Source organism: Odocoileus virginianus, chromosome 6, assembly GCF_023699985.2.
Source record: "Odocoileus virginianus isolate 20LAN1187 ecotype Illinois chromosome 6, Ovbor_1.2, whole genome shotgun sequence".
NCBI lineage: Eukaryota > Metazoa > Chordata > Mammalia > Artiodactyla > Cervidae > Odocoileus > Odocoileus virginianus.
The window spans coordinates 36088316-36113369 of NC_069679.1; the positions used below are offsets into that span (position 1 = coordinate 36088316).

The window sequence follows — 25054 nt, forward strand, 5'->3', positions numbered from 1 at the left end:
TTCAGAGATAATCACGCTGGGTCTGACCTAAGACGTGTGTCTTGTGGGGACAGGGTGTTCTTCCTTTTCTACGTATCGGAACCATCAGTTAATAACAATTCTATGAACTGGCATGAGGCCACAGTAATCCACTGATTTCATCTGGTCCCTGGAACCCAGGGAGGAAGTCAGGCCCTAAACCACCCACGGGGGTCAGGGCAGCTGCAGGCTGACTCAGCCTCTGGCCTCATCCTCCCACAACTGTACCTGCCTCCTCATCTGGTTCTATCCATGTCCAGGAGCTGCTTTTCTTCTGCTGCAAAACGTCTGAAACAAGCGGAAGAAGAGCCCAAACAGGGCTTTGGAGTTGCACAGGCCTGAATTTGACGTCTGACCACACTGCTTGCGAGCTCTGGACCCGAGAGCAGGTTCGCTCAGCCTCCCTGAGCCTGTTGTGTAAGTAAAATGGGGCCGAGGTGAAGCTGAAAGGACAGATGCAAGGCGCTCATGACAGGTTGTGGCCCTAGGTATCTAAGATTGTCCTCACAGCTACCATCGCCACGTCGGGCAGTTAGTGTCCCAGCACCTGCCAGTCCTCTGGTGGTCTCTGGGCACAAGGGGCGGCAGCAGGAGTGGCCATTGAGTCCGCCTGAGGTACTGTGATGCACACCCATCACCTGGCTCACACATTCCAGTCCCACGCTAGTAACCTGTGCGCTAGGTACCCATTACACAGATGAAGAATCTGACTTAGGGACCTGACAGGCTAGGCAGCTAGGAAATGTGAAGTCAGATCTGGCTCCCCAGGTGAAAAGATGCTGGCATAGGAAAGCCTTTGAGTGGAGGCAGGGATATCTGTGTCTAGCTGGGGGTGGGCAGGGGAGTGCCCAGGGCTGGTGAAGATGCGAGAAGGCTGAGACACAGAGAGTTCATATTTGCTTTTAGCAAGAGGACAGTTTTTTATTTAAATACCAAAAACATTTTGTATCGGGGTATAGATGATTAACAATGTTGTGACAGTTTCAGGCGAACAGTGAATGGAGTCAGCCATACATACACATGTATCCATTCTCCCCAAACCCCCCTCCCATCCAGGCTGGCACAGAACATTTGAGCAGAGTTCCATGCGCTATACAATAGGTTTTTGTTGGTTATCATTTTAAATATAGTAGTGTGTACATGACCTTCCCAAAGTCCTAACAATCCCTTTCCCTGGCAATCACGAGTTCAGTTTTCTAAGCCTTTGAGTCTTTGTTTTATAAGTAAGTTCATTTGCATTTCTTTTTAGATTCCACATATAAGGGACGTCATATGATATTTCTCCTTCTCTGACTTCACTCAGTATGACACTCTCTAGGTCCATCCATGTTGCTGCAAATGGCCTTATTTCGTTCTTTTTAATGGCTGAGTAATTTTCCATTGTATATATCCACTGCATCTTTTTTATCCACTAAAAGGACAACTTTTTAGAAGTGGGAACTGTAACTCAGATGCCAGGCTTCTCTTTGGGCCTCTGCAGAGAACACCTGAGCAGAGTGTGGAAGAACGGCTAGAGATACTGGATCCTTTTCGATGAAAACATCTGTGCATCCAAATGAATGTTTCCATTTTATTGTGTTTGCTTTATATGAGAATGTCCTCTTTGTCCCCCTGTAGTACAAGTTTAGCCAATTAACAGTGTAATCTGTTTTTCTTTCTTTAATGTCTTCAAGACTGGCCAGTGATGTTTTCAGTTTCCAAGTCCAATAAAAAGAGGTACTGGAATTCAGAACTCAAACACGAGTTAGAAAGCAGAAAATCACCGAGATCCTTTACTTCTACTTAAAAAAAAAAAAAAGTCTTATTCATTTATTTGGCTGTGCCAAGTCTTAGTTATGGCATGTGAGATCTTAGTTCTCCAACCAGGGATCAAACACAAGGCCCCTGCATTGGAAGCCCAGAGTCTTAGCTGCTGAACCTCCAGGGAAGTTTTTTTAAACACTTCTACTTTTAAATACAATTACACTGCTGGGGAACAACACATTTGATGCATTAACTTGCAATTTTTTGTTGTGTATGATTGCCACTGCTAAAGACTTAGCTAAAAGTTGAGGAAAACTCCCCAAACTGGTAGAACCACAGCAAAAGGCCTACATGTATATATGTGCAGATATAACCCATATATATGTGCAGATATAACCCATAATCTGGAGAAAGGCTGGTACTTGGGGGAAGGGTCCTCTGTTACTTGTTTTTGCTTAGTTGTTCAGTTGTGTCTGACTCTTTGTGACCCTATGGACTGTAGCCTGCCAGGCTCCTCTGTCAGTGGAATTTCCCAGGCTGCCATTTCCTCCTCCAGGGAATCTTTCTGACCTCGGGATCAAAACCATGCCTCCTGCATTGGCAGGTGGATTCTTTACTACTGAGCTACTGGGGAAGCCCCTTTGCTGCTTGCTGTAACTTTAACAGACCAAAGGGATCCTGCTTTGAGTGCTTCTGGGAAGATGACACAAGAAACCCACTCCCTGCCAGACACTGGGGTATTAATAAGCTTTAAGGAACATGCGTGAGGGAAGGTAGGTCAATTACGCGATCTGAAGTTCACAAAGTAAAAACATACAAACGACAGGACCACCCTGTTTAGAAAATGTCCTACAATGTGCATTTATTCCATATCATTGTACAAGGTTTCCATACAGTTATAACTCTTAAGACAATGTGTTTTCTTCACCATTGTATGTGGTGCCCACATCTTTCACTTGAACATGCTGGAAATCCACATCATATGCTATCCCACAAGTTGTAACGAATTGTAAATGTGCCAATTTAGAAGAGCACGGTGGCTTACAAAGCTTCAGCTTTAGTGAATTCTGGCAGACAGGATCCACAGTCTCATCTCATTGTAAAACTCATGACAAAATAAATTAGTGTTGGACAGACTTCTGAATCGTACAATATTTAAGGAGAGACCACAGTGGGACCTTTTGTTTAAAGTAGCACCAATCCACACCCAATTGTGTTTCCAATCTGGTCCCCCCCTTCCCCAGGTTACCCTTCCTGGTCATGCATCATTGGCACTTTGAGTGGAAATCTTTCTGCTTCCTCAAGGATTCCTGGACTGACTAAGCATACTGTGTCACTAAACTCTCTACGGCGTGGCAATGTCAACTTGGGAAATGGCACATTTAAATCATTGTCACCTTGAACACGGGCTTGCCTGTGTGTGTGTGTATGTGTGTGTGTCTTCCCCACCCCCAATCTAGCTGGTATCTTGTGGATGTTTCTGTGACAGTGGTAAAAGTAAATAAAAAATGCATTAAGGGGTTTCAGGGTAAGCATGGTGTTTAAAAACAAAACGAAACGCAAAAACAAAAACAACATGAAAGAATGTGGTCGCAGCTAAGGAGGTTTTCACATGTTGTTTAACTCCAGTAAAGTCTGATCCAGCATCTGGTGCATACTAAGGTTTTCTTCTTTGGCATGAGCCACTTTCTCTGTGGTGGGATTAGAAAATTAAGTCATGAATAGCTGAGCTTTGGACACAGCGGTGGTTTGTACACTTAGGCAGGCAAACATCAATCACAAACACAGGATGAGATGATTAGGACCAGGCATGCTCGTAAGACATGACTCATTTACAGACAGGGACCTACAAAGGGGAAGCTGTCTTGGACCCGGAGAAACTACAGGCACAGCAGGCTCTCACAGAGCGGCCAGGTGAATCTCCACCAGCAAACCATGGGAGCAAAATACAGGTGGGGCTGGCGGATGTTCACTGGTCATGCGCTGTGGGAACTGGGAGAGGTGCTCTCAGCACTCAAGTTATAACAACAGCAGACATTTCTGAGTTACAGGCAGTTAAGGTCTGAGAGTTGCGTTGTAACACAATCTCAGAGAGAACAAAGATGACATTACTAGGCCTTCTGACAACGTTTCAAGGATTTATTTCTGTTGCTCGTTAAAAAAAAAAAAAACACCAACATGTTTCATGCACACTCCAGTAGGACATTCTCTTATTATTCTCACAGTGTTCTATTTATTATTAGCATGACATTCTCACCAGATTCCAACAACACTGTTAAGACTAAATAAAAGCATACCTTTCAGACAATCGGGGACTTCTGACATGAACTCCTGTTTTCAAAAGCTATTTTGCCCAAGCATAGGTACATTTAATCATATTTCAAACACTATACCAGATACTTAGAAGTCAGAAATATGAATATGTCATAGGAATATATATTATATATATCACATCCTATATATAATATATATATATATATGCTGATACCCCTCTGCTGTGACTTTCTAATTTTAAACAAGACTCAGTTCTGTATAGGAAATAAAAAACATTTTTTTGGTTCTCATTATGCATCAGTCCAAATAAGGGGACCTGCTATTGCAAAGATGAGTGCTGAACTGATTATAAACATTGACCCATATACACAGATATAATTTTACCATAAAAGCGGTTTGGGGATTAAAGAGAATTATTCCAGATATTAAGAGGAAAATGCAGGCAAGGCCAACCTTTCAACTGATTCATGTTGAATTCTGCAGAATTCTGCAGAAAGCAATCATTTTCAATCCTACTATCTGAAGGTATGGCAGTCTTATACTTCCTGACACGGGCTGCATTCCTAGAATTCAGCCCAGGTTCTTCCCCACTTAAGTTTAATCCTCATTCAGGGCCAGCTTTAGTTGGTTAGTTAGGCGGCGGTTTTGCTCAAGTTGCTGGTAGAGTTGATCTGTACAGGTCAGCAAGCAGGTTAGCAGAAGAGAAGAGGCAGAAGGAAGAGAGGTTAGCTGGAGTTGGTGAGAGGGAGTAAACAGAACACAGAGATACCTCAGGTGCTGGTCAGTTGCTGAGCAGGTTCCCCTCACCCCATGAGAAGCTGTCCTGTGCCAGGGAAGGCCTGGCTGACCAGGGAAGAACCAGGACTCCTCTATTGGCAGGAGGAAAGGGAAACAAGAGGAGGAAAGGGATCCTCCTCCTCGAGGGGGCATGTTCCTTATGCATCTCACTAAAACCATCACGTGAACTGGGCCCAGTGAAGCTTCTGGCAACAGCCTCAGGAACTGGGGCAGGGCTGGAGGTGAGCCTAGTACGCCATCCACTCCTTGTAGAGCTCAGTGACTGAGAGCTTCCTGCAAAACCTTAACCTACCGTTTCTGCTCATCCCTTCCTGGAACCCTTTCATCTCCACTCCTAGGGCTGGCTTTCCTCTCAGGTGGCCCCTAGAGGGGCCACTGCCACTGTATTAACAGTTTTGGAAATGCAGAACTAAGCCCCATGTCTCTACCATTGTCACTATGTTACATAGTGTAAACTCTCATCCAGCTTAGAGATAGGGTGTGTTACTCTACACAAACAGCAAAAGAATAAGCACTTACTCCACTCAAAACTGATTTAACTGCTGACTTTCTAAAAAGGATGGCATTCTCTGGTGCTAAATAGACATGTATAAAATCCCAAACGTCCACATGGAGACTGGTGTGAAGTACATTTTGCACAAGGGCATGTAATCTTCTCACTTGGCAAAGAAGGCAGCTGCTAGTCAGCTTTTATCTGATGGGGATACCAGGGGATGCCCAAACAAGGATAAGAAACTGGCTCTTATCACAGAAAGCTGGAGGTTACAGAACTGTCTTGCATGCCAGTGACAACCTAAACCCACAATCTCTAACTTAATGATCCTGAAGAGCTGACAATCCTACACCTGGGGAGAATAAAAATGTTCAGTTTCTAGTTCCCAGGTCTGTTGGGAAATCAATTAATTCTCATTTTAATATTCTCTCATGTATAAAGAATCTGCCTACAATGCAGAACTGGGTTTGATCCCTGGGTAAGGAAGATCCCCTGGAGTAGGAAATGGCAACCCACTCGTGTTCTTGCCTGGAGAATTCCATGGGCAGAGGAGCTGGGAAGGCTACAGTCCGCGGTCACAAAGAGTCGGACACAACTAGACGGCTAACACTTTCACTTTCACATATGGTAGGAGATGAGGAATACCTTATATTCATTGTGTTTTTTTAGCTTGGAATATCTCCACCTTGTCTTCTTTGCTGATCCAAATGTTCTGAATATGCAAAACCCCAGTCAAATGTCATCTTCTCCAGGTAGCTCCCAGTCAGAATTACTGTCTCTATTCCTCATGGACTCTAAATGTACACCATCTGCTTCACAGGTCAGACCTGCTTCACTCATCTATCTTCCCACAAGATGGCCAGCTCACTGAGAACAAAGAACATTTCCAGTTCATGTCCTGACCACATCCTCCCTACCCTTCACGATGTCCTGCATGCTTGTGGGTTGCAAAATTTAACCCCACTAGCAGCACATTCACTCTCTCACGTGCGAGACATCACCATGGGCATGTAGATGTCTTAGCTTCCTGAACCAATGTACAGTCAAGCTGGGATGAAAGAACTCTGCAGAAACCCCAGAGAACCCAGAGGGTCGATGTGAATGCAGTTTAAATGACAGTATCCTTACAACGTCCTCATTTGGACGTGCTCTACTTTGGCTGCCATAGAACTGGCATGCTTGGGGGGCCTGGGAGTATTATATGTTTGAAAATATTTTTCCCTCCTGTTCTACCTCCTCAATATCTGGGGCATCAACTGCCAAGCAATGTTTTTGGGGTTTGGTCCAACCAAGGCTATTGCAGCCGCCGCCTCTATGATGGCATGATCCGCTGAGCTAGAAGCCTGGGCCCCAACAATTTCTTGATAAAATCAACTAGCTATTTATCCTCTTGTGTGCCCATACCTTCTTGGGCTGTTTCAGATTTTTTTTTTTTAATTTGGCTAAACCCTGTGGCGTGTGTGATATTAGTTTCCCGACCAGGGACTGAACCTGGGCTCCCTGCACTGGAAGACAGAGTCCTAATCACTGGACTGCCAGGGAAGTCCTTGGGCTATTCCAGATTTGCCTTTGCAGTCCATCAGTTTCCCATTCCTCCCTGTAGAATATACCTAGAGAAAGTGTGAGAGTCTTTGGAATGGTTCCCCCAAAACTGGTGTGCCTCCAGAATTAACTAAACATCTGCTCAGCACAACTTTCAGACTTGTCATTTCTTTCTATGGCAGGAAGCAGGGTTACTCAGAGAAGGGCCCACTTTTATTACTCTGAATTTTAAAAGAACAAAGTAGGAATCATAGTCAAAAGCAGGCCCAAGGAGCCTTAGGAAAAGAAAAGTAAGAAATTACAGGGAGAGAGACTGTCTAGATTACAAATTTTAAAAAGTCTGTTATACTACTACTAAATTCACAGCGCTCTTAAAGAGAGTACTTTTACTCTGTTCTGAAGTCTTTGTAGAGTGACTGACATTTTCAGTTTGCTCAAATTTATTAGAACATAGGGATATATAAGTACTTAGGCTCAGAAAAACTATACATAGATAACAATCACTCACATTTAAAACACAGGAGAAATATAGCCAGATTGTTGAGGATGAGAAGTGTTGGGCATTGAGAGAGAAAACTCCACATCATTTTAAAGTTCTAATTTTGTGATGTGTTTTTTAAAAAATCACTTACATGCTATTCTTTAATTTATAAATATAACCAATAAAATAAACTATAACTGAACAATTTCTATTATTTTTAGGGGGTAAAAAAAAGAACCAACTTTAATAGCTATGCTTTAAAAATATTCACAAATAAAAAAAAGTTATCACAAAGATTATGTAAGTATAATCCCTCCTAAGAATACATGATGTGCTTAAGAGCAAAAAAATAAATCTTGACTTGAACATACTCATATGTTCGTAAAACCTAAGTATGTCATTTCATGATCAAAATGAAGGTGGCTGAGGAATGAATACACTTTGTGCTGTAAAAGGATGATCAATAATGATCTCAACTTACATTGTTTTTGTATCCACATCCTGTTCATCTTTTCGGATATGTGTGGGCTGGCAGCCTTTCCTTAGCTAGCTCCCCACTCTCAAGCAGGACCATCTAAATACCAACACAGCAGGCTCACCACATCCCAAACTCAACATCTGCACATGAAGGCCCTGCTCAAGGCAGACCTTCTGGCTTCAACAAGCAAAATCCCCTGTGTGAAGGTTCTCAACCCATTTCACACACCAGTACCATCCCAATCCCTAAAAAGCATAGCTGCCTGGCCCTAACTCTAACCTTTGCAAACCAAAACCCAGAGAATGACCCAGGCATGTGTATTTTGAAAAAGTTCCACAAGGAACTACTGCTTTAGAGACTGTTGATATTAATGAATGATGTTCAGAATAGAAAAAAAAAAAAAAAAGCAAAGCAGCAGCCAAAAATTAACCCTCCTGTGTGTGAAGCAGATTTGTGGTTTTATTCAGCATTGAAACTAAAATATCAATAAATAAGAAGTAAAAAGAATAGCAAACAGAAACAGCTTACATAGTGTTTATTTTACACTGAAAGGAGGAGCTTCTGTACAAGAGGAAGCACAGTGTGTACCTGGCCCTAAGGCAGGATGTGAAAAGAAAGAATCAGGGTCAACTGGAGAACAGACAAACTGCAGAGCTCAGAGAGGTGGGACATCCAGCTCGACGAAGGGGTCTTGGGAGAAGTGAAGCAAAGATACTTATCTGCATGAAGAGAAAAGGTGGGAGAAACAGAAAAAAAAAAAGTGGCACAATGGAAAACGGAAGCCAAACGAACAGATGAGAGCAGCTCTCGAAACAAAGGTGAGAAGCAGACATGCAAAACCTGCGGGAGGATGTAAATCCTTGCCCACCAGGGTCTGGGCCCCAGGCCAGCACCAGCCTCTTCTGTGGGAGGGATCATGGTAAGAAGACCCGTGAGCAGAACTCAGAAACAGATTTTAAGCTAAGCCCACCTTTCAGAGTACATAACCAAACATGATGCTGCAAGTTTTCCTCATAGAATCATCACATTTTAGCAATCAGAGACAGATGATCTGATCTACCCCCTCATTTATAAATGAGCAGAGAAAGGATGGAATTTTCTTCAGTTTCCATGGTAACAGTCATGTCTCCAAGGGTAGCATGATGATTCTATAATGTGTAGGGCAGCAGACACATGCCAACACTCTTTAGGCTACCATTTTTCTGCATGGGTATACGAATGACAGGTGGGCCTGGAAAGTGAAATTCCCAGCTTACGTGGAATTCAGTGCCATCTTGTTGAGATTAAAAGGCAGCCTCTGTGAAACACTCCAAGTTAGAATTTAGTGGGGCAGAACCGGTTCAATGTTCAGGCTTGGTTAGTAATATGAAAGTTAGTTGTGTATGCTCCAGGTTCTCATGAGATTAAGACTATCTACTCCACCCTTACTGACCAGCAGTAGTAAAAGCTGGGCCATTAACCCTCAAACTCATATCACACAATCTGTGCTTTATGTCCCATTTCTTTGACACAGGTTGTGGTGTTTGTATATTACTTTTTATATAAACAGAAAATTAAACCCCTCCTAAAGAATACATGATGTGCTTAAGAGCACACAACCTATGCTTTATGTCCCATTTCTTTGACATAGGTTGTGGTGTTTGTATGTTAATTCTTTTTATATAAACAGAAAATTAAAGGCTTGGATACTCAGCAGAAGGCTCATTTTTGTCTAAAATTCTTAAAAGAAAGATGTGATGTTTTACAGCAACATCCTTTATACTGTTCCAGATCAATTTCCCTCCTCTCAGAGCCTCAGTCATCTGAGGGTGAAGGGTTCCTTAAATTTGTATTTTTTTAATAAAAAATGTTCACGTTATATTTAATTGAATCACAGGAAACTGACTTTTGCTATTTCTTGGGCAATTCTTGCACAACTGCATGGCCTATTGATTTTACTTGAGCCTAGTTTACATTTCTAAAAGTATAGGGCCCGAGTCACTTCTATGCCAGCTCACTGCATGGTGGGAACGATCTAGCTGAGACAATGTGAAATGAATGGATTCTGAGACAATGTGAAATGAATGGATTTTGAGAGGAAGACGGTTTGTATAGACAATCTACTTGGCCTGTATACTAGTAGAATGTGAAAAAAAACAAAAACAATGACTATCCTAGATTGTGCAAAGAGAGTGAGGAGAAACGTGTAAAGGTGGAGATTCTGGAGCTACAAGAGGGAGTGGTGGCGAACTGCTCATATTAGCATGAGGGCACGGATGTGAGCAGGCAGGGTGGGTGAACATTTACATGGAAGTCATGTCGTTGAGAGCGTGGTCCAGCTCCTCGCTGATGGCTTTGTACTTCAGTTTCTGAGCGTACAGCTCGTCTATGACCAGGAAGTGGAAGGCAGAGGTGCAAGGACATGGAGAGTGATCAAGAGATGGAAGGTGAATGAGGGTGGCAGGGGCACCATCCCGACACAGCAGCAAGAAAAGGGCAATGCATGAAGGAAGTGATGCCGCAGCAGGTGGCCAATGCAGGAGACGTGCGTTTTGTTTTGTTTTTTTAATAAAATTGAAACAAAAACAGAAAGAACAAAACCCATTAGAAAATAAAAATAAGAAACTCAATATGAAAATTGTAACAAATATGGTAGTAAACCATGTTAAAACCCTAAACAAAACCACAGAAGGCTGTCTCCTGGTTGGGGGAGGAGCAACAGGACAGCTTTTCTTTTATAGAGCTATAATTTAACTACACTGGAGTAGTCAGCCACCTGCAACTATAAACAGTGGAAAAAACAGCCACGGGCATTGTTTTGGAGGAACAATTTGTGACTACAGTCTGTAATCCTTATCTGGCTCCACCTTCAAACCACTGACTTCCTGACCAAGCTAGACCACTGGGAAATGGATTTCTTGGTGCTATCCAGACTATTCCTTGTGGCCTTCCCACTTAAGCTTCCTTCACTGGTCCAGGAGGCTTGGAAAACGAGGAGAGCCACGCTCCTCACAGCGTTGCTGTGCCAAGTTTGTATTTCGGCTTTTCTAACGATGGTGTCACACCTTGCTGCACTTTGGAGCCTGTTTTGCCACCACGTGTCATTTTCTCTTTTCCACCAGCGTGGTTATCATCTGAACCAACACCCAATCCCTTCTCTAGCCCCCCCTTCACCTTTGATGTATATATTTCACATATTTTTTTCTTTCTTTTTTCACAGACTTGGAGCTCAACATTTGGAATTTCTGAGAGACGGAGAGGGTGTTACCAAAATAAAACCTAAACATCAGCGAAGAAATGCTTACGTATAATGTCCAAGTGCAATAATGCCCTGTTACCCTCCACCCCCCATTTCAGGGCACAGAGCATATGCCAAGATGATTAGTAACGTAGAAAAATAAATTCAAACCCTTATATTGAATTCACACTTGGGGAAAGATTAAGTTGTGCCTAAAAACCAAATCCTTACCATTCTGACAATAAGAAGGTATCACTGAAGACAGAAAACACACCAGTCATTCTCACCTACAACCGCCTCACTCACAGTGAAAGATAAACCAGCCACACTTCTAAGAGTGTGCGGGTGGAGCCACTTGGCATCTGCTGTTACAAAAAGAAGACGGGCCCCGTCTGGTGGCTAGCAGTCATCCGGTGAGCAGAGAGCTTAAGAGCCACAGAACTCCAAAGGGCAGACCAGAAAAATGTGCAAGCACAAAGGAGTGTGTCAAGGAGGATGCCATGACTGGAAAGTCACTTTGCCACGTCGGTATTCAGCCATAAGGGCTAAGTTAGAAACAAGACTTAAGATCTTACCTTCCAAGTCATCAATGCTTTTCTCCAATTTAGTTACTGACCTCTCCGCAAACTCAGCCCGAGTCTCAGCCTGCAATAATTCAATTTATTTCAATCAAAATTGGGAAGTTTTAGGTGGCCGGTAGCTACAAAGATAGGGAAACTGAAAGTCAAGCCTGGCACCCACAAAGTGGTCTGAAACCACCCACTAGTGAATCACCAGGGTGAGAGGCAGCTGGCTACCACTGCGGCTCTCCAAGCCCACCCTGGAATACCCCTGGATCATTGTAACATTAAAATGAAAAATGGCTCCAGAGAGACAAACTCAATCCAGTTGGCTTTGTTTAAAACACCCCTAATATTACCTCCTTCAGCTTGTCAGAAAGGACCTTGATCTCTTCCTCGTATTTGTCTTCTTTCTGCGAGTACTGTAATCAGAAAGAACGTTCCAGATGTCAAGCCACCGCTCACCCTATACTTGTGTCTTCTAATACAAAGAAAGTGCCAGCCCAGCCAACAGATGTTGAGCATCTCTCGGGAGGTAATGGAGCCTCTGGGATCAAATGGCACACCACAATGCAGTCTCTGCTTTCCTGCCTATTGCTTTACAAGGGATAAGAACAAGATCACTTATCCATTTGGCGCTTGGTTTAAATTAAATTGTTATGGATGACTCACATACTCAACACAAAATGGATTTTCCATTGAATAAAAAAAAAAAACAAAAAAACAAATCTGGTATCAATAACCATCAGGAAATCGCCTCAAAATGAGGCCTCTGGCTAAAGTGTCTAATGGACTATCCCTCTGACTGGCAGGGCCTCAGAAGGGAAAAAGGGGGTGTCTCAGGAGTAGCTCTTAAATGATGCCTCTCCCCCACACGGTGCTCCTGGCCTACCTTCTCAGCCTGAGCCTCCAGTGATTTCAAGTTGTTCGTCACAGTTTTCAACTCTTCTTCAAGCTCGGCACATTTGCTAATGTTTTCGATCAGAGGTAGAAAGGGTGGGAGACAGGCCAGAGGAAGGAGGAGAGAAAAAGGAGAGGGATGGGAAAAAAATGAAAACCAAGTCCTAGAGAACAAAGGGCTGCCTTAAAGAAGCCAAACCATCAGGGGCTGAGATGTCCAATTTCACCGTGGACACTGCCCCAGACCTTCCTTCCAACAGCAGAGAGGTGGACAGACAAAATTCAACAGCTTCAAAGTGTGATGATTTGGCTTCTTTTTTGGCTGCACCAAAGAGCATTTATGAAGGAAAAACAAAAGAGTATAAAGGACCCAAGGAAAGCACTTAAAGCAAGATATAAGATAGCAGAGGGTGTAGTGAAGGTGCAGTCGTTATAAAAACGGACCAGCAGGCATTGGAAGCTGAAAGATGCCTGGGTTGCAGTTAAACCTAAAACCCATACGTGAGCCATCAGTACCTTATCCTCTGCAGCCATTAATGCTTTCAAGGTCTGATCCATTATTCTTAATTGTTCTTCCAGCTGTCGAACTTGGCTGTTAGTGGACACAGGAAATGCACAAGGCCATTCTCAAAATCAGTGTGCAGGTAAGGCATGCAGTGACACACGCATTCATACACAGACACCCCACACAAGTCCTCCATGTTCCAAACTCGTGGCTCATCCACGTCGAATGAGCACATGAGGAGCCCGGAGCTGAAACGGGTGAATGTGCAGCTGCCAGAAGGTCATGCTGTTTAGTCACTGCTCCGCAGCACCCCACACAGGGCCTCCTGGCGTCGGGCCCGCTTACCCTTCTGAGAGCTCAGCCCGCTCCTCTGCACGCTCCAGGTCACTCTCAATGATGACCAGCTTACGGGCCACCTGCAGCAGGACACACACAAAACACATACACCATGGGGCTTCCAAGCTCTGAGTATGGTGTGTGTAGGGGGTAGAGGGGAGGGCAGGAGCCAGACTCAGCCCCTGGGAGTTCTTGCCTACAGATAAGATGATCCTCTCTCCAGTGGACTGGAGGGGAAGCAACTCTCCACCAGGAATGCCCATGGAGAGGAGACCATCTGCTCACAAAGATTCAGAATGGTCAGTTATGAGTAGGCAGGCACATTTGAAGTCTGACCCAAGTAAAGCCTGTATAATTACACAGCAGCCAGACCAACTGTGGAAAGAGGGGGAGAGATGAAATTCACCATCTCTGAAATAGCAGGATGATGAGACACGATGCCTTTTATGCTGAAAAGGTGGGAGCTGCAAGGCAAGACTGAAAATAACCCTAAAAGAACTTCATCAATTTAGAGCTCTGTACCTCCACTTCCTTTTGGTGGAGGAGGTTAAAAATGCCAACAGAAATAGCAAGAAATGCTAACACGAGAAGTTGGTAAGATGACTAATGAGGTCGAAGGAAGAAAGGACCAGGAGGAAGGGATCCTATGAAGCATTTCAAAATTAGTGAGCATAGCGTAACCTGGAGAGGATGATGATGATGAAGAGTTGGTGTTTCAGGAGAGCTAAAGGGAAAAACTAAAACCTTAAAGAGTCATGTGGGCTCTTAACACAGGAGGGTGCTTTCATGGGGACATGACCAGGAGGTGATTCACCTGTGAGTCGTGAGGAGAGAGGACAGACTGAGAGGTGCCTCCATGAATCCAGAGAGCAAATGTGTGGTCTGTGTCTCTACACCGCCTAAACTGGGTTGCACCAGGCAGATCTCATGAGGGGTAACCGCCTGCGTGGTCAGAGCATGAGAGCCTCCTTTCACAAAACACAAGCGACCCAACCTTCCCTGCTATCTGGCCAAAGACCTTCTGTCCTAGTCTTTGAGGGCGGGGGATAACAAAAGCCCTGGTCTTTCCCAGTGCGAATGACTCCCTAGTAGGATCAAAACTAAGAACCATCTTCTGGGGACAAAGAACTCTCCTTCTCAAACACACCCATTTCTGCTAAGGAAACAGATGGTTTCATTGCTCCCCCAGTCCCTGCTTCTGGGCCATTGCTGGGGACCCATGAGGCCTTAAGGTCCAGGATCTGACCTCTTCATACTTGCGGTCGGCATCCTCAGCAATGTGCTTGGCCTCTTTCAGCTGGATCTCCTGAATCTCCATTTTCTCCTCATCCTTTTGGGCTCGGCTCTCAATGACTTTCATGCCTCTGAAAAGGAAGATTGGCAGGAAAAGCCAAGATTTAGAGGTGCCTTCCATGAACTCCCATTGCACAGCCATGGTTTGTGAGATTCAGTGTGACTGACAGACTGAAACATAGCTACTTTCATCTTCCAAGCCATGAAGTGAAACTTTCCAGAGCTGAAAGCAGGAAAAGACATCCATTTCCCTCTCCCTGTTTATTGTGAAGGAAAGCTTACACTTTTGGTACTGCTGACACTGTCCAGGCAGCTCATGTTAAATGAAAGGCACCATGACATGGTCCTTTTTTTTTTTGAATCTGGAAGAGGTGGAATCAGAAAAGCCAACATGCTTTACTTGCTGTATAAATAATGGGATTTCTTCCCTTTTCCAGTGGGAAGCCTCAGCCTGAAAATGGACCAAGGTTAGAACAAAAACAAATTTAGCTTTGTGTACTTTCTTTCCACAAAGAAAGCAGCTGTTCTTACCCCTTTAGCCACAAATGTAACTGTTAGATTGAACCAAACGAAACTGCTGATATTTGACCAAATCCGACCTATAAAAATGGCAATTTCATGTGGGACAACTTTGGAGAAGAAACTGAGTTTTGCCTATAATGACGCTTTTTATATTAGAGGGGTTGAGAGCCAAGACCAACACCATCTTCTGTGTTGATGTGTATGTGTGAATCCTTCAGAGTGGCGTAAGCTATGGAAACTGTTAACTGACCTATGATATACTGCAGATTTATGCAATAAAGTTATGTTAAAATGCGATTCATTTATCAAAATCTAAGTAAGATAAATCAATTAAAAAAATAAAGACTACAATGCCATTGCAATACAGAATGCTCAGAGAAACTGAATTTTTCAACTCTGAAGGTCTGAACTTTACTGCTGGCCACTGCTGGGTTAGTCTGGTATTTCAAAGGAATATTGGGTGCTGCAAATAGGAACTGAAGGGGTAAACTTATCAAACCCATTAAATGTATTAAAAAAAAGTAAAGACTACAATATATCTTAGGAGACTGGAATCCTGCCTTGGCCATATATTTGGTTCAGGCAGGCCACACCTGTCTCTGAACCCTAGTTTTCTCATTGGTAAAATCAGAGGACTGGAGTAAGTGATTTCTAAAATACTTTTTTACTATAAAGTTGAACATTGCCAGATTGCCTTTCAGGTTCACTAACAAGTGTATTTCAGGAAGAAACCAGCCACGAAATCACTGGTTATGTGTATATCATAAGAGATGGTAAGTCATCTTTAAAAATTCCCAAACTCTTAGTTAGAAGAGAGACAAGAGGCAATGGTGAATAACGAGCTGAAAAACTTCAGCTAACAAGACTTTTTAATCCTAAAGTCTGAAATCACTTTTCCCATGGTGGCAGGGAGCAGAAATGCACCTCAAAAATGGAGAAAGGGACAAAATGAGTGACTGCATGTATCTGCCAAGTCACAGCACAGATACGCACTGCCACTGTCTGAGACACTATACTGCTTCCTCATCTCTCTAAGGACAGAACTCTCTCCAGTCTTAAGGAGTCTTTCTTGGAGTGCTTCCAAGCAACAGGAGTACATTAACTTGAGCAGCTGAGCATGAGAGAAAATGCCTGCTGGAATAACATGATGGCTGATATGGCCCTGGTCTTCCTTTACTACCACAAGGCTGGATCTTGCGGTCGTAAGTCAGGGAGAGCCAGGTCACGGGGTGAGTAGGCTCAGAGGACATGCAGATCTGACTGTATTTACTTGTGCACGCACGTCTTACCGGCTTTACTAAGTCCAACACAACTTACTTTTGTGGATTATATTTCTGTTTTATCTGTTCTTTCTCTTTCACTCATTTGTTGGGCTATTCGACAACTGACAGCCCATACTTTATTTACCTCGGCCTAAGCCTTCTGGGTGTATTTTAACATAAAGTTATCTTTTAAACAAAATGCAGAATTGCTCCATGGTCAGCAGGAATGAAAGAACCAAATTACATCCCTAGAACCCTCCGTTTAAACCCATCTCCCTCGTTGGGTGGTGAGCTCTAGGAGGGCAGGAACAGTCTTTTTTTTCTTTGCAACCTTGAGATTTAAAATAAAAGTGTTTCATTAGTGTTAAACAAATAAAACCAGTAGTTACACCTGGATCAAGTGAGGAAATGATGGCACCAAGGTACTGTGAAATCCTCAGACACCCAAGATCAGAGAGCCCTCTGGTTCCATCAGGAGGAAAGGCTGTGCTAACAGGTGGGCTGGACGACGGGGCCTCACCTCTCACTCTCATCTGCTGCCTTCTCGGCCTCCTCTAGCTTCTGTAGAGCTGTTGCCAGACGCTCCTGGGCACGATCCAACTCTTCCTCAACCAGCTGGATGCGCCTGTTCAGAGAAGCTACGTCGGCTTCAGCCTGGGCAAAGAGAATGAGAGATGTTTTAGTGCTGGAGAGAACGTGAAGGTAGTGCATTCAAGATGGGCTGGACTGAAACGCTGGTTCAACAAGGAAGCCTGGCTTTGTGGTGAGCTTCCCTAAAGTGTGCCACAAGCCGTGGTCAACTCTGGGGTTGCTGGATATGTTCATCCATTGATTTAGCCAGTGGGTGTCCACCCTGGGGTATATGCAAATCCACACGCATCATCCTCGTGGGACAGAGGGACTGTCAGCAACACTTTCTCTTTTGGTTCCTTTCTAACACGGATTTCAACATGCTGGCTTTACCCGACTCAGAGGGGAGCGCCATCACAGCCACCTCACGTGGTGCGGGCCGAGGTGTGGAGAGAAGCGACGGGACTGACCCAGGCTCCCTCACACACGATGAGGGGAGCTCAGCGAGAACTTGGGGCTCAGGAGTCTCAATTCTCCTTTCTTCTGATCACATTCTCAAAGGGGCGTTATTAAATATTTTAGGAACTAAAAGATTTTTAAGTTCAGTGGTTCTAAAATATAAAACCATACAGAGACACAACAAAACCCAGTAAGCCCCCACGCCCTTCGGCACCTCTTGAGGATAACAGGTCACACTGGAATAGCGCCAAAACAAATTTCCCAAGCGTCTGTGACCTAAGCCTACAGGCATTTCTCGCAAGTCAGGGTTGCTACAAGAAGAGTTTCAAGCTCCTTAGAAGAAAAGCAGTACAGATACTGTTTTTACTTGGTATCTATCTCTGAAATATGCTCCTTTTTTGAGGATGTGATGTTTACCTATAGTTAAAAGCATCTGTTACTATGAGCCTCAGGACACTTGCAAGACTGGCTGGGTCCATTACATACACTTGCATTGGTGGCTATTTAATTATGCATGGAAGTGAAAGATGGAATTTGCTAATCTGGCAGCGTTTCCTCATCTACTTTGAATGTGTGCTTATCCTGCAATGATGGGGTTTTCAGGACACTTGGGAGTTTTCTGAAAATTACAACCTGCACTTAGGGATGATGCTAGCTCTCTACCTACAGTGCTATATTCCTTACTCACATTCCTTCTTATGTGCAAGGTATCATGATTCTCTATACGGAGTATGGGCTCAATAAATGTCTACTGAACAAAATAAGCAAATCCAACTTACACAAAAGCAACGTTCTGAGTTTTGGACCCATGGTACATGGGCTTGACATGTACAAGTAGTGAGAGTCTTCGATCACAGTCTTGAACTAAAAGGAACACGAGAACACTCTGCTCTCTGCTCATCTAGATTTGTAAAATTTTAAAAGCCAAGTTCTCTCTGGTAAAGAGAGGTGATGAGGGCATCTCCAACCACGGTGAAGGACTCTATAAAAACATTCAAATACACTTTTATCTCGTCAAAAATTAACTATGTAGTAACAACTGGCTGACAGAGGCAGGGAGTAGGGGTAAATGTGAAATGAATCCAAGGTCAGTTTACAACTGTACCCACCCACAAAGTCAATCATTACAGATGCACAGTGAGTAATGGGCCCCACCAGGTCTCAATGGCCAGTGAACGTTGGTTTTTTGGGGGGAGTGGGGGAGGGATGAGGGTAATATGGATAACACATTTCTTAAGTACGGGAACTTTTAAAAGTTTTTAGCCCTGAATTAAAAAACAAAAACAAAAAACTGGAAGAAGGTATACATTAAGGGCATATCTTTGGGTCAAGTCAGATTTCTGTATTTTCCAGTTCCAGGAAAATTCTATTCCTTCCCCCCCACCCCAACATTATAATATTTATTTAAAGCAATACATTTACAGCCCAAACAGTTCTACATTGTACATTTCAGGTTTAACCAACTTCATAAAAATACTTAAGAATAGCTGTATCCACAGATTTAGACTACTAAATTATTTCTTTGCCCATTTCTCTCTCTCTTTTCTTTCCTGAATAACCTCTTTCAGATATCGTTCAAGGTAGAATTTATCTGCCTCATATTTTGTCCACTGCTCTTTAGGCAGGATCTGCTGCCTCATGCTCAGGTCCAGCACTCTCTTAATGCGAAACACTCCGTTATTATAAAGGTTCTCAGGAAGCCTTCTTATGGCTCTTTCACATCGTCATTCTCATATATTGTATCATCTGGCATTAAGCCCAGTTTATTGAATCCAGCAGCCTTGTATAACCATTTTTGAATACCCTCCAGCTCCACCTGCTTGATGCTGAAATGGCTGGCCTGCTCGCCATGTTGACCTGAGATAGAAGGAAAATTCTATTCCTTTTATGAACTGGGTGAGAGGACAAGCAAGCAACTCTGAAAGCTGAAAACTAAAATGAAGAGCAAAACAAACCCACCCCCTAAAATACCACCAAGAAAAAAACTCAGTAGAGTGCCTAGGTCATGTACTCAAAAGTATTTTCTCCCTCTTTCTTAAATATGTTTATTATAGGTGCTGTGGCCAGAGAAATGTCAACAAGATTTTCAAAACAATTTCTGTAGCCACCACACTAGAAGTTTCCAGCTCTGTTTTCAATCTGGGCCCTGACCTCAAGGACTTTGTACTCACAGAAAGGAGACTGTTTATGCTCCAGGGAAAGGACCTTTCAGGTGACAGGCCACTCTAGGTCCCCAGGCTCCCATGTACCTGGGGAGTCAGAGACAGCACTCCATGTTCATTCCTGCCTCTGCACAAAAGATCTCCGTCTCAGAGAGGACCCCCATTGATCCAAGTCTTTGCTCTTCTAGCCTCCACTCTGCTCTCTCTGTAGCTCTGGATGCTGTTTTATAAATGGAACTTCTTTCCCCGTTGAAGCGTTTTATAGAATCTACATTAGGGGTTGTGTCCTGTAGCAATACCAGTCAACAGTCCCCATAAAGGGCACCCAAACAACGGCCAGGAATGGAGACCAGTTCCAGGAGCCAGGACTGGGTCAACCCAGAGAACAGACCTGTGAGTGATTCACAAAAACAGGGTCTCAGATGTTCAACTCAAAGGGTCCCTAGTTCCCACAACTGGCTGTCTGAGTTCACCTGAAGACACATGTTAAAACTACACATTTCCAGGCCCCATCCCTAGAGATTTTGATCCAAGAGGTCGAGAGAGGAAGGTGGGAATCTGCACTATAAAAAAGCAACCATCCACCACCCCATCCAAAGATGCTGGCAAAGCCTACAGCAACCACTTTTGGAGCTCTTTGTTGAGAAACTAGGAAGAGGCAGGGACCTCTGACCCTGAGGGTTGAAGCATGCTTGGGTCACACAGCCATCAGTGGGAGGCAGGACGAGCATCCTAGTTCCCTGCTCCTCCTGTACGGGCTCACCTGTCTCACTTCTCAAGGCCTCCTGGAGCCTCGGGAAGCCCTGGATGTTGGTTCTCACCTGTGGGGTCTTTCCACCTTCTGACATCAGCGCAGCAGGTTCTCTGCAGTCACACCCAATTCAAGCCCCTGACTGAAAGAAAAGCCTTCGGGACAAAACCTATCCAGGACTAGAACTGTACTCATTATCATCTGCTGAGCAAGTCCTCTCAAAGGTTTTTGAAAAAAGGCGTGGTAAAAAATTAAAAAACATCATCAAGTAACACCAGGGGGGGAACAGCTCACACAAGGACATGGAGCATTTGCTCTCAACCCCAGAAGCCAACACCTGCTGCTCCGGGAGCTTTCACAGCAAGATGGGCAAAGGTGCTTGCAGGTTATGACCTGGATTTGAAAGCAGTATCTGGGGAGTATGTATCCCTACAAAAGCTTCCCCAGGGAAAAATCTGGACTCTTACAGGCTTCTCAGGCCTTACAATACTGGTCTGATCACAATTTAATTTGGCTCCCTAGAACAGAAGATACATTCTGTTTCATCAATTAAGGGCACTCTTCACTTTTTTTTTTTTTTTTGGATTATGATGTGTTCAAAAGGCCCACATCTCTCACCTTCACTAGCTTTTATTTCTGGTATGCATTCTCTGAATTCTGAGGCTTCTTCAGGTATTTTCTAAGGTTGTTTTCATCACAATACCTGGGCAGTCTACTTAAGACTTCATTGGCTGTTGCCTCAGTACAAACCTCACAGTCACCGGACCATTTGTTATTTAAAAAGCAGATATAAACAACAAGGTGTTTGGGAAGGGTCACGACCCCAGACACAAATTATTTCCAGGCATGAAAATCACCCTCAGTGTCCTAGGTTACCTTCTAACAACAGCCCACGTGTTGACACTGCTGGCAAAGTCTTTGTTTGGGATGTTAGTTTCTTTTATTTCAAAAATGCTATTGTGTCTCAACATGTTATGAGCTACTCAGAAAAGAGACTGCTACATTAGTAAAGGCTACCAACTGTCTTCCTAGAGAATTGTTGTTAAGCAGCTACCAGGTGCCCTGCATGTGTGAGGTGCCTTGGAGCTGTATGTGCCTTGCCCCATCCCCATTCACAAGGTGTGTGCTCGCTGCTCAGTCATGTCCGATCTTTGCGACCCCATGGGCTATAGCGTGCCAGACTCCTCTGTCCATGGGATTCTCCAAGCAAGAATACTGGAGTGGGTTGCCATTTCCTGCTCCAGGGAATCTTCTCGACCCAGAGATCAAACCCAACCCTTTTTGTCTCCTGTGTTGGCAGGTGCATCCTTCACCACTGAGCCACCTGGGAAGCCCTCTTCCACAAGGTACCAGCTACCTATACACAAAATAAGGGCAGGTGTACACCATTCCTATGCACCTCTACAAGATGCCACAAAGCCATCAAAGGCACGGCCACACAATACAGCAAAATATTTCTCCGAGTCAGATCTGAAAGAAAACTTTCACAGGGCCTAGATTTTCACAAAATCCAGATGTTACAGTCAATATACCTAGAGACAATTTAAAAATAGCAATGATTTTTACTTTAAAAACAAGTATTCCTGTTAAGACTGTTAAGAAGAAATAACGGTAGGAGAATAATATATTCTAAGAATAAATCCTCTAGAATATATTTTCCACGTCCTCCTGAACTGGAGTGCAGCATGGGATGATCACAGGTCAGGTCTTTTTATTTCATGCAAACTGTAGTTGTCCAGAGGTTTCACCCTTTACTGTGTAACACCAAGCCACTAAAGCCAAGTTAAACTTCTGCCCTTATATGGTAAGGAAAGTAGAAAAAAAACATAGATGACATTAAGAGGCACTCCCATGGATAAGAGATAAAAACAACCTCTCTATCTGCACCAAAGCCTATAATTCGTGAGGCATATTTGTACAATGAGCAAGAAGGGATGTGAACAGGGCATTGTAGTGCCTTAGCCTTGTCTATATATGAAAGCAGAAAGCCAGAGAGTACACTCCTGTTATTGACACCCTGGGGGGCCCAATGTGAGCACAAAATACTTTTAGAATCCTGGTCTCAGAAATATTTACCAATTCTAAAGAGGGAAAAGGCTAGGACTTTTGTAAGTTGGTTTTTCCTATGAGTTAATAAAGTTACCAATTAAGAACCTACAGGTTGCAACTCTAAGTCCCTTTGCTTGCTGGGTACCATCCAGAAAGGAGAAAGGAGGACTGGCTTCTTCTCACTCCCTCTTTTCCTTTGATAAGGACAAAAGACAAACAAAACCCCAGTGGGTCACAAGACCTAGAGTCAACCATTACATCCAGCAAAGTAGCTGCATTCCAACATTTTGAAGGGCCCACACACCTTGGGAAAAACAAACCAGTAGAAAAAGAGAGATGACTGCTTTTTCCAAGCTAAGTGCTGGTGTAACAGGGCCAATTAACTAACTACAGCCTGTCTGAACCTTTGAGACTCTGAATGTAGAGCCAAGTCTCCATAATTTTTTTTGCAGTGGCTCACGACTTTGTCACTAAACTTTTATCTCTGCTGCCAAGAAAAACTGTGACTGCTAGCTTAACTCACAGCTATGTCTGACAACTACCAAGAAACCACCTTAAATTAGCGATGTTCAAGTTTCAGTTTTGTAAGTTAGGAACACCTCTCAATCTGAAATTCTCTCTTCAGTGGTCTGACCCAGTCCTTAAGTTGTTGTCATAAAAAAAGCTCTGTGTCCGTCTGTCCAATCTTCCAGACAGACGATTTTCAAAAATCACTTAAAAAATTGAAGCTATTTAAACCACTTTTTAATATAAAGCTTTGAAAAGAAGAAAGCACTACCTTTAGCCAACTGGCCCAGGAAGAGTACTGTTATAAAAACTAAACCCCAAAGAGGAGGTGAGTATAATAGTAACAATGTGCCCTTCATAAAATTTATCTTCTGTGTTTGACATCAATCATCAGGACAGGAGTGCATAAGAGGCTCTCCTTCACAGGACCACATACATATGCTCCTTCTTAGCAGGGTGAGGGGAGCTCTACCAACTTCCACCACTAACACTGCTTTGACCCACCAAACATTCCTTCCAGCCTGCCTGTGTCCTCTCTCTGTTCAAGCTGAAACAAGAATTATTGATTAGAAGCATTGAAATGGAGTGTTTTAAGATGCAGTGAAATGAGCATCCCATTTTCAAAGCCCATTGACAGCTGGAGAACTGAAAGCAAGGAAATAATGAGCGATGCAGAGTGCAAAGCCATTCTGATACTGACACAAGGCACTAGTGTGCTAAGCACCATGGCAACTTCTTTACACATACTCTTTTCATCCTCATAACAGGCAGGTACTACCATTATACACATTGTACAGCCCAGGAACTGAGGGGCTGAGAAGTTCCATGATCCGCAGCCTGAATCAAAAGTTCTTATCCATCATCCTCTTCTGTTGGTTCTAATGGTTCAAGGACAAGAGCGAGTCAGAGAAGGAGTTGGAATTCATTCATTGCCTGGCCAAATGCAGAAACAGCCACGGGACTTTGCTGTCTTGTCCTCTACAGAAAATGATCTCTTGACTATTGATTTCCTAGTTCCTGCCCATTTTATCTGAAACTGCATCTAGTTAGGCTTTCCTCTTAAGAGGATTCATTTGCTTCTAGGTATTTTATGCAACACAGGTCCCATAGCTTCTACAGCCAACCATAACACCACTACATACATTTCTCATCTCAGTAAAGGCCTCTATTAAGTACTGCAGGCTACAGTCCATGGGGTCGCAAAGAGTTGGACACGACAGAGCGCGCACAGGCCACACGCACGCGCAAGCCCACCCATCCACCCAAACAAGCAGAAGCACAACCGCGTATGAGCGCTTGTCCTAAAATTCCCAAGGTTTGTGAGTATCCTGATATAAAACACACACACTCAAAAACCAAACAGCAAACGCCTAAACTACCTCTGAAATCCTGTTCCTGTTTGCTGGATACGTTTGCCTTAGGAAAAAGGAAGGAAGCCAGGTATTACACTCAAGGTGGGGGAGGGGGCAGCCGGCGGGAGAAAACGCCCAATAATCGCAGCCATTTAGCCAACTTTTTCAAGACTCGGTAACAAAGGAACATCTATCTGTACCGGAGAACTTGGGAGGAGGGCTGGTTAAGAAAGGGATGGGCAAAGGGCCGCATACTAAGTCAGAACACGCGCTGTCAGTGTCTCACCCACCACAGAGAAACAGGCTTTCAAGAAACCGAGGCTGGACAGAGATGGGCGAGTAGAGCATCCCCGGGCCTCAAAGCCTGGCAATGCCTCAGACGTGATCTGTTAGCGTCCTTCCCAAAAGAACAGATTTCCAAAAGGAGGGACCGCTTTTGTCCCCACCTTCCGAGTAAATAATGCCAGGAGGGCAAAGGGCACATCCCCGGGGACCCGAGACGCCGGGTCGAACGCAAACACCCCAGAGAGAGCCCCTTCTGGGAAAGTGCTGCTTCCAGAACCTTCTCAACACCACTCCTGCTTTCCCCCTCGGTTCTCGGCCTGTAGAGCAGCGAGATGAAGAGGGCCGCGGTGAAGGGGCAGGGCCCCTCTCCAGACGACACCTGCGGGTCCAGGTGCGCCAGGTGCCCCCGAGGCGGGGGGAGGGGTAGAGAAGGTGGGCTCCCGGAGGCCCTGCGGGGCGCCGGGGGGCCGACCGGGGAGAAGGCGCCTCTGGTGGTG

The 25054-nt window shown here is 44.1% G+C and overlaps 1 protein-coding gene and 1 pseudogene across 27 annotated transcripts in view; both read right to left on the minus strand.

Moving 5' to 3' along the window:
* Positions 1-913: 913 nt before the first annotated feature.
* The window catches only part of TPM1 (tropomyosin 1), a 30583-nt gene continuing 6442 nt past the window's right edge, over positions 914-25054 (minus strand). For 4 of the 27 annotated variants that reach the window (XM_070469177.1, XM_020885882.2, XM_020885869.2 and 1 more), the window contains 7 exons: positions 16943-17076; positions 14592-14709; positions 13355-13425; positions 12497-12572; positions 11964-12026; positions 11620-11689; positions 914-3452 (listed from right to left, as the gene is read on the minus strand). In XM_070469177.1, the coding sequence (XP_070325278.1) occupies positions 3370-3452; positions 11620-11689; positions 11964-12026; positions 12497-12572; positions 13355-13425; positions 14592-14709; positions 16943-17076 (615 nt within the window). In that variant the 3' untranslated portion in view covers positions 914-3369. Of the gene's footprint in view, positions 4707-8345; positions 8547-10109; positions 10193-11619; positions 11690-11963; positions 12027-12496; positions 12573-13020; positions 13097-13354; positions 13426-14591; positions 14710-16942; positions 17077-25054 lie in introns of those variants that run through there. The other 23 variants (XM_070469179.1, XM_020885883.2, XM_070469168.1 and 20 more) reach the window with 9 other exon arrangements.
* Positions 18681-25046, minus strand: LOC139035623 (cytochrome b-c1 complex subunit 7 pseudogene; annotated as a pseudogene).